At 44.7% G+C, this 8,697-nt stretch overlaps 1 protein-coding gene across 1 annotated transcript; it reads left to right on the top strand.

Moving 5' to 3' along the window:
• Positions 1 to 33: 33 nt before the first annotated feature.
• On the top strand, positions 34 to 7,024 carry SDHAF2 (succinate dehydrogenase complex assembly factor 2). The gene is made up of 4 exons (XM_063117000.1): positions 34 to 293; positions 410 to 615; positions 5,009 to 5,118; positions 6,460 to 7,024. The coding sequence occupies exons 1-4, from the start codon at positions 273 to 275 to the stop codon at positions 6,588 to 6,590; spliced, it is 468 nt and encodes a 155-aa protein (XP_062973070.1). The 5' UTR covers positions 34 to 272; the 3' UTR covers positions 6,591 to 7,024.
• Positions 7,025 to 8,697: the final 1,673 nt, after the last annotated feature.

Genomic DNA, 8,697 nt, shown 5'->3' on the forward strand with positions numbered 1-8,697 from the left:
TAGCGAGTATCCCGCCCCTTCCGGCTTGCCCCCTGCCGGCCCGCACAAACAAACAAACACACGCAAGAGGACCCTCTCGGAGGGGACTAGCCCCGCCCTTCCGAGTGAGGAGAGCGCGCCGTGCGGAGGAGCATTGACGGGAAGAGACGAGGGCTGTCTCTCGGGCGCGTGAGTGGCTCTGGCTGGGCGAAGGAAGCGGTTTCCGTAGAGGCCGCGTCCAGAGTTACCGCATGTCTATAGTAGGGCGCGAGGGATAGAGCGGCCGCGCAAGGATGGCGGCGCTGAGAATCCGAGTGAGTGAAGGCCGGCGAGGGGGAGGGGGAGGGGGAGGGGGAGGGGGAGGGTGGGCGGGCGGCTCTCGCCGGCGGCCTCTTACCGTGGTTTGCTTCGTCCTTCTTCTCTTTCCCAGCGTCTGTTACTCCTCCCTGGTTGCGTCCTCCGCTCGTCAAGGTGCGGCTATCGGGGGGATTCTCCGGCGGACTCCGGACGGGACCTGCTGGAGATTCCTCTGCCGCCCTGGCAGGCTCGGCCGCACGAGCCGCTGCAGACCAAACGCGCGAGGCTGTTGTACGAGAGCCGCAAGAGAGGCATGTTGGAGAACTGCCTCCTGCTCAGGTGAGCCGCTTCTCACGCCTTGCCCCCTCTCCAATAGGCGTGCGCAGCACATTTCATTAGGGGGTTCAGCCAGGGATATTTTTTTAAAGGTAAACGTTGATTAAATATACAGTAATAAAGGACTTTTTTTCATTCATCAAACAAACAAAATAAATGAAAACTGAAGTAAACTGTATTTTTTTAATTAACAAGTAATCTGTACTTTAAAAATACACATTTTAAAATGGAGACTCTGAATACTATTTTTTTGCTGTAGTGATAACCAGGCATATATAAAGATACAGTCAATTTTCACCATCTTTAAATTTAATCAGATAATGACCTAATCCAAACTTACTAAAACAGATTCACATTTAAAACAGATTCTATCACATTAACAACGAGTGTCATCTTAAGTTCCAGCACCATACATAGAATACACCATACATAAAATGCCCTAATAATGATTTTAAAAGATTGCCCTGTGTGCTGCTGAGCAAAGAATTTGGAATGAGGTTCAGGAGAGAGACTTCTGGGGTGAATATAGTGAGGACGAGGGGTGGCTGCGAGCCTAGCATAAGAGAGGGCTGGCTGGCAAGATTTGGAGAACTTGGGGGAGTGTAGGAGATCTGGAAGTAGGGATATCTCTGGAAGGCCGCGAAGGGGCTATTGGCAGAAGACAGGAGATGAAAGAGAAAAGAGAGGATGGGAAACATCAGTGATGGGCACATCAGTCTTCTTTACTGATCAATTGTAAGCCGCTCCGGGAGCCTTTTAGGCTGAGGTGCGGGATAAAAATACTCTAAATAAAAATACTCTAAATAAAATAAGGGCAGAAGAAGAGGATTGGCGTAGGGGGAGCCCTGGGGAAAGAAGAGAGAGAAATGCCCCTATGTGTGGGGGTAGAAGAGGGAGAGAGGGTGCAGACAGGAGAGGTATGAGTGTCCCGGAGGGGAGAGGAAACAGAGGTAATGTTTAGCCTTGAGGAGAAGCCTGAGGGGAGACATGATAGCACTCTTCAAATACTTGAAAGATTGACACACACAGGAGGGCCAGGATCTCTTCTCGATCATCCCAGAGTGCAGGACACAGAATAATGGGCTCAAGTTACAGGAAGTCAGATTCCGGCTGGACATCAGGAAAAACTTCCTGACTGTTAGAGCAGTACGACAATGGAATCAGTTACCTAGGGAGGTTGTGGGCTCTCCCACACTAGAGGCCTACAAGAGGCAGCTAGACAACCACCTGTCAGAGATGCTTTAAGCTGGATTCCTGCATTGAGCAGGGGGTTGGACTTGATGGCCTTATAGACCTCTTCCAACTCTATTATTCTATGATTCTATGAAAACAGTAGTGTAGATCCTGCTTGAGACACCTGGGCCCTGTACACCTAGGAAACCCAATGCATGTTGTTCAGCATCTAAATTATAGCCAGCTCTTGCCAGGGCTGGCCCAAGACATTTTGCTGCCCAAAGGAATAGCAAATGACATGACCCCCCACCCCACCCCCAAACTCACAGTGCAAAACCAGTAAAGTCATTTTGGCACTTGAGGCCAGTGGACAACAGCTTATTATGCCATAATAAAGTTGTGAGTCTTCCAGATCTCACAGGATACTTTACGGCTTTTGAACACAAAAGAAGAAGAGGACTATACCACAACCTGGCCTTGTGGGTCATGTAACCAGCAAGTACAGTCCAGAAAGGAAATCCAGACACAAGCAATTCAAGCCAAACCGCACCACATACCCACATACTGTATTATTTTGCCCCAGTCCAAACATTGGTGCTCATATCCCTTTTTGCTGCAGTGCCACTTCTGCCCCCTTGACCCAGATAAGGGGCCTGGGCAGCTTGGAAGAAGCAACAAGTAAAGAAGGCCTATGGCACTCCACTGAACATGTCAACAGCCAGTCTACCCACTCCTCCCCTTGCCAGGAGTCACGCTGCCTATAATGGCAAAGTATAGTAATTGCCTGGGCATCTCTCTCTGCATAATCAGGTAGTAGCTTACAATGGTGTTAAGCAATTTTAGAAACCATATGTAATAGTCTTATAGACCCCTTTATGTCTTAAAATGCATATTCAGTTCAAATGGCAGATATATCTTCCACACTGACAGCTGCTACATTCCTGATACTAGACCAATAGTATATAAATGATTCAACACGTGAGGAGTTTCACATTTTAAACTCATTTAAGGTGCAAGCCTGTGCATATTTAGAATGAAAATTAGTCCTACAATTCTCAGCATACCCCAGCCAGCCATGCCAGCTAGGGGATTCTAGGAGTTGAAGGACTTTTTTCTGTCTAAACATGCATAAAATTGTGCCTTTAACTTATCATGTCACACTAACAGGAATCAAATAGGATTTCCTTCTTCAGTGGGACACACTTACTTAGGAGTAAGTACCATTTTGTTATAGGAAAGGATAATATTTTTTTAATTAAAATTTAAAAATAACTATCACCTGGTACAGAGTTTTCCTATGGAAAACCTGGCTGGTTCACTGTTGTAATTATTTGATTGGGACTGAAGTAGAGGGGCACTAATTTTGCTGTACTTATTGTCTTTAAATATGGTTAAATATCCCAGTGTGGGATGTACTTAATATGGTTAACTATCCCACAGTTACCTTGCTATTCTATTTCTACAATTCTTTTTCTCCTGTCCTTTCTTCATCCTCTCTTCATTTTCAGGCTGCATCCGGTGAACATTTACCTCAGAGTAAGTTTGATTGATCTCAGTGGGGCTTACTTCTGAGTAGACATACATAGGATTGTGCTTCAGCTCTGTTTAAAAAGTGACACAAGATGCACACATCCAATGTTTACCAAAAGAATGGCTTGAAAAAACGGGGATGGACACCCTAAAATAAGCAAGGGCAGATAGGAATTGTTTTAGCATGCATTCTGAAAAAGGTGCTACTGAATGAACCCTCCTTAGCCAGGAGGTCCTGGGGGGGCATTGCAGTTCTCCCCCCTTTCCCCTTTCTTTTCTCTTGCTGGAGACCAGACTGGGGTGGGCGGTGGGGCAGCGATGCAGCTTCTCTCTCTCCCTCTTTCTCCCAAACATCACAGTACCTGCAGGGCTGATGGGGAGAGGAGGGCAGCAGCTCCGAAGGGGGGAGGGCCCCAATCCGCAGCTCCGGGCAATCTATCTTACAAACAGTCCCTTCCTTGGTTCCTCCACGTGCTGCTTCCTGACTCCAGCGTGGCTGCTGCTCCCACCTTGTTCAGCAACTGTCGCGAGAGGTCAGGCAGAGCAGCTGGGAGCGGCTGAGTGAGTGAAAGAGCGAGTGAGTAAGCAAGCAAGCGAGAGAGCTCTGTGTGTGTCTGTGTGCAGTGGCTGTACTCTGAAAAAAGCCTTCCGGAGGCGGAGCGGGCTAGAGTCGGCTCCTTGCTTGTCCTCTCTCCCTGAAGTTGCTCGGCAGGGACAGGGCAAACATGGCGGCGGCGGCAGCATATTAGGGGGTTCAGCTGAACCCCCTGTCTGCACGCCAATGCCCTCTCCTTTTCCCTGCCCTGCCTCCCTAAGTACCCTTGCTGCGTTGTCAGACTTCCCCAAGCTGGCTGGGGGATGCTGGGAATTATAGTGTAACACATCTGGAGAGTACCAAGTTGGGGAAGGCTGAACTACTAGTTCAGTGAACTAGGACTTCCTTGCTAATGGCTGGAGTCTTGTACTTTGGCCTCTTCACAACTCCCGCTGTAGCTTCCACTGAGAATGTCCTTTTCCCACCTTATGCAGAACAAGTATGGGGGTAAGAACATAATGCTGCTGGATCAGACCAAAGGGCCAACTAGTCCAGCATCCTGTTTAGCACATGTGCCAAGCATATGTCTCCAGGAAGCGTAAAACCCTCCCCCGAATTCAGTGGCATACTGCCTCAGAAGACAGGTTCCATCATGGATCCTAGAAGTTGATGTATCTATCCTTCTTCCTCAGTTTGTCTGATTCCCTTTTAAAACTGTCTTGAGTTGGCCATTGCCAGCTGTGAGTTTTAGCTATTAATCATGCATTGTGTGAAGAAGTTTTCCTTTGCCCAGAATTTACTATTGATCAACTTCTTTGAGTGACTCTTGAGTTCTTGCTGTTTACTTTCTCTATGCCATTCATAACTTATAAACTAGCTATATTCTGCTGTGTTACTGCATTTGAGAATACCCTCCAACCCAAGGACAGCATCCAAAATCATTGTGAAATACTGAGAATATACTAATGGAGGCAAATGAGGATTGGCCATTATATTGAATATTCTCTGCAGAGCTGGTTCTCAAGGGTATGGAAGAAATAAGACATTGTCTATCTTTAACTGGTGCTTTTTCCATAGTTAAATCTGTTCCTTACTCTTTATTTAGCACCTTTATTATTTTTGGCATTATCTACTATTGTGTTTTACTATTTTCCTTAGTTTCTTTGCCAAAGAAAACCTGAATCTAATGAACGAGCAACAGCTGGATCTTTATGATCGACTGATTAATGAGCCCAGCAATGATTGGGATATCTACTACTGGGCAACAGGTAATGCAAAGAATGTCCTTTGGCTCTCATGATGTTTCTTGGCTTGTGGATTACCTTACACATGCGGCAGGGCAGCACATATAATCTTCCATTCTCCATTTCTTATCTGTAAAGAGTATTTCACGGATCTTGTGAAGAGAGCTGGAAAAATCCCAGGTGTGTGGTTGGTTGTCCATATGCCTGGAAAGTTGGTACCTTAAAAATGGATGTGTCCACCCTAAGGACCATCATTCCCAGCCCTGACTACTAGGACAATCAAGATTATAATGTAGGTATTCTGTACATTACAAAGAGAGCCATCCTATGCCCACCAGACGGCATATGAAGGGAAATAGAATAGTTTGGTTTTCTGGCTCCAAGCTCAGAGACATAAAATGGTGCTCCCCATCTCCTCCTCACTCCCCTTGTAGCCAGCACAGAGAGAGCTGCACTAGCTATTTCACCACACTTGGAAAACGGAGCATGGAGATAGGGGAAAGGGGGCGTTCCTGGGGGTGGGGAGGAAACTGAGGTGGTTGCATTACACCATTCCTGTGGCCTCCCCTTCTGAAGCAGCGCTGCTAAGGCAAAATGCAAGGTACCTGGAGTGCAAAGCCACGGCTGTCCTCCCGCCCTGCGTTGGATATTCTGGATAGGATTGTACCCTAAGTTGTCCTATTAATTTCAGTATGTCTACTCTAACCTTGACTAAGTGTGGATCCAATCTTATGTACACTTATATGCCAGCCCTTTTGAATGCTATAGAACATTTCCTCATAAACATGTATAGAATTGGACTACATAACTGCTGTATGATGATAACCTAGAATAAGTTTTCTAAGAAACTTCCCAGAGGATTACATTTCTTGTTATTAGTTGGTGCTCCTTTTCTGTATTTTGCAAACTAGGGGAGTTTATTATGCCATTGTCCTTCCTCATTCATGGAAATTTAGGGCGGTTCTGGATTCCATCATCTAGATGGCATTGTTTTCTCACTGTTTGTTCCATCTTTTTTTCCCCTTACTATGAAGGTAAGAAGTACCTTCTAATAGCTGCACATTACCTTCTAATTGTTAGATCTAGGAGCCCTCTGGCTGGAAGCAGCCTAATAGAGGTGTCATCTGTGAAACGGGGCTTGGCAAAAGCTATTAGACCTGTAAAGCAGCCTTCCTCAACCTGGTGCCTTCCAGATGTTTTGAAATTCAACTCCCACCAGCCCCAGACAGCATAGTAAATGGTCAGGAATGTTGAGAGTTGTGGTTCAAAACATCTGGAAGGCACCAGTTTGGAAAAGGCTATTGTAGAGGATCTTCAGGCACTGTGGTAATATTATGTTTCACTTTAACTTCTGTCTCCCTAAAGAAGCAAAGCCTGCTCCGGAAATCTTTGAAAATGAAGTCATGGAGATGCTTAGACAGTTCACCAAAAACAAGAAGAGAGAAAAGAGACTTCAACAGCCAGATCTGGATTATCTTGTTGAAGCCCCACACTGATCTTGTATAGCCTTCTCTATGTCACTCAATTTTGGAATCCTTTGAAACATAGAAGCACACGTTGTGGTATTTGGATATTTCTCAAAATGTCAAAAACTCAACATTACCTAGTCCTGATTCCTATGAATCCCTTTATGAGTAGTTACTATTCTCCACATTTGCTTCTCTGTAATAAAATTTCAGTGCGATTTCATGATTAGGGCACTTTGGTTGTGACACACACTGCACTTCAGTGGTACCATCTATATGTAACTGCTGACTGATTATAAACAAAAGATATAATGTTGTGTTTTGGTTCATCGAGAAATATTCCTGTTATTAACTTAATTAGACTTGTATCCTGCTCAATCCCAGGGTTTTTGGACATATTTAAGTATTGTACAGTAGAAGGGGAAATCTGTCCCAATGGGGTACAAATAAATGAGAATCATAAATTTGTAGATGTCTGTATTAATATTTTTACTGTAAATTTATTCCAAGTTCTGAGATCCGTTACTAGATAGCAGTCTTAAGTTATATAATTTATATTGGACCTAAAATTATGTTTAATATAAATTATAGTAATTTATATTGGACATAAAATTATTTTCCCAAGGGCAGCCTTGTCCTTATCAGTTCTATAGCCATGCCAATCTATGTACTAGGTGATATGTGGTCACTTTCCTGCCTTTCTGCTTGGCCAGTTCTTGCTACTTTCTACTTTGTCTAGCTGCTATCACTCTCTTACTCTGTTTTCTCTCTATAACTGGCTCAGGAAATTCATGAGTTGATATGGACTTTCTAGTGGAACCTCTATCCACTAGACTACAATGCACTTTTTTGTCTAAGAGTCAGATTTAACAGCGTTCTCAGAGCCAGAGGCTCAGTTCAGAAAACGTGCTTCTCAATGGTGGTTTTAGAATTCCACAGAGTTTTTACACCACTGTTGAGAAATGTGTTGTCTGGCAGGAAAACTCCACCGCACAATGGAGGGTTTTTTGGAAAACACTCCACGCTGAATAGCCACGCTGTGCATTAGAGAGTTCCTGCACAACCATTGTGTTGCGTGGAGGTCTCCGTGGAGTGTTGTGTTGAGTTGACTTTTCTTACTGGCTACAGAGTTCCCTGGCAAGAGTGGTGAAAGGAGTAAGTGCAGCTCTAGGAGAGCTGCCAGGATTGTTTTTGCAGCAATGGCTGATGGGATGCGATCAGGAGGACCAGGGAAGAGAGAGGGCAGAGAAACTGTCAGTCAAACGTCACAATGGGTTTTACTCAACTCAACAGTAGCCCACAGTCACACAAGGGTGGATTTAGTACATGTTGTGTGGGGAGTACTTCCTAAAAACTCAACTGTTGAGTGGGGTTTTCACACTGCATTGACTAGTGTGTTGTCTGAACTGAGCCAAAGTTTTTACACCTATTTTGTTTTTGCCTGGGAACATCTGGGACATGTTAAGAGTCTAGTCCCTCCAGATGTTTTAGACTACAACTTCCATCATCCTTGATGGTTGGCCATGTTGGTTACCAATGCACAAGCACAATATTTTTGCAGAAATTTGGAGTCATAGTTGAAAGCTCCAAGGGTACTTGTACACAGCAGCGCTACTTCTGATTACGTCTTGTTAGGCAGAATGTGGTCGGCACTGGTGCTATGTCACATTGGGGACTATTTCTTGCATCTTGCCCTCATATATGTCCTTGGCATGTCCTCTTGGATTGTTGTAATTTAACAATTGGCAGATGGTAAATGTCTATACTAGCAATTTTGCACATGCAGAAGAATTTAGATTCACTTGCTATATCAGAGTGCCATTGGGGTTTTAATCAATAGATGTCGATACATTTTCAAGCAGAGGTGCTCTCAGCAGTTGAATGTCCTTTATCTCTTTGCTATAGTACGCTTATGATTCTAGAGGGAAGCTTGCCCATGAAAGGCCTTAAAATCAGAAAGCTAGTTAAAACCACCTTAGTGATGTTTCTCTTGATCAGCTGGTATCTGTGTTCATTACCTTCTGTGGTTACGATGCAAAGTTCCTGTGTTCGTGCAGCAGGGAGTTGCTACTCATATTCCGTTTGTTCCTCCATTAGCTATTGGTATTGCAACTGACATTTACTGACACACTCTCAT

Source organism: Elgaria multicarinata, chromosome 2 (genome assembly GCF_023053635.1).
Source record: "Elgaria multicarinata webbii isolate HBS135686 ecotype San Diego chromosome 2, rElgMul1.1.pri, whole genome shotgun sequence".
NCBI lineage: Eukaryota > Metazoa > Chordata > Lepidosauria > Squamata > Anguidae > Elgaria > Elgaria multicarinata.

Bases quoted from the DNA above. Each gene is read 5' to 3' on its own strand.
- SDHAF2 (XM_063117000.1), top strand. From the start codon at position 273: ATGGCGGCGCTGAGAATCCGA. The intron at 294-409 runs GTGAGTGAAGGC...TCTCTTTCCCAG, and splicing joins TGGCGGCGCTGAGAATCCGA to CGTCTGTTACTCCTCCCTGG. The intron at 616-5,008 runs GTGAGCCGCTTC...TATTTTCCTTAG, and splicing joins GAGAACTGCCTCCTGCTCAG to TTTCTTTGCCAAAGAAAACC.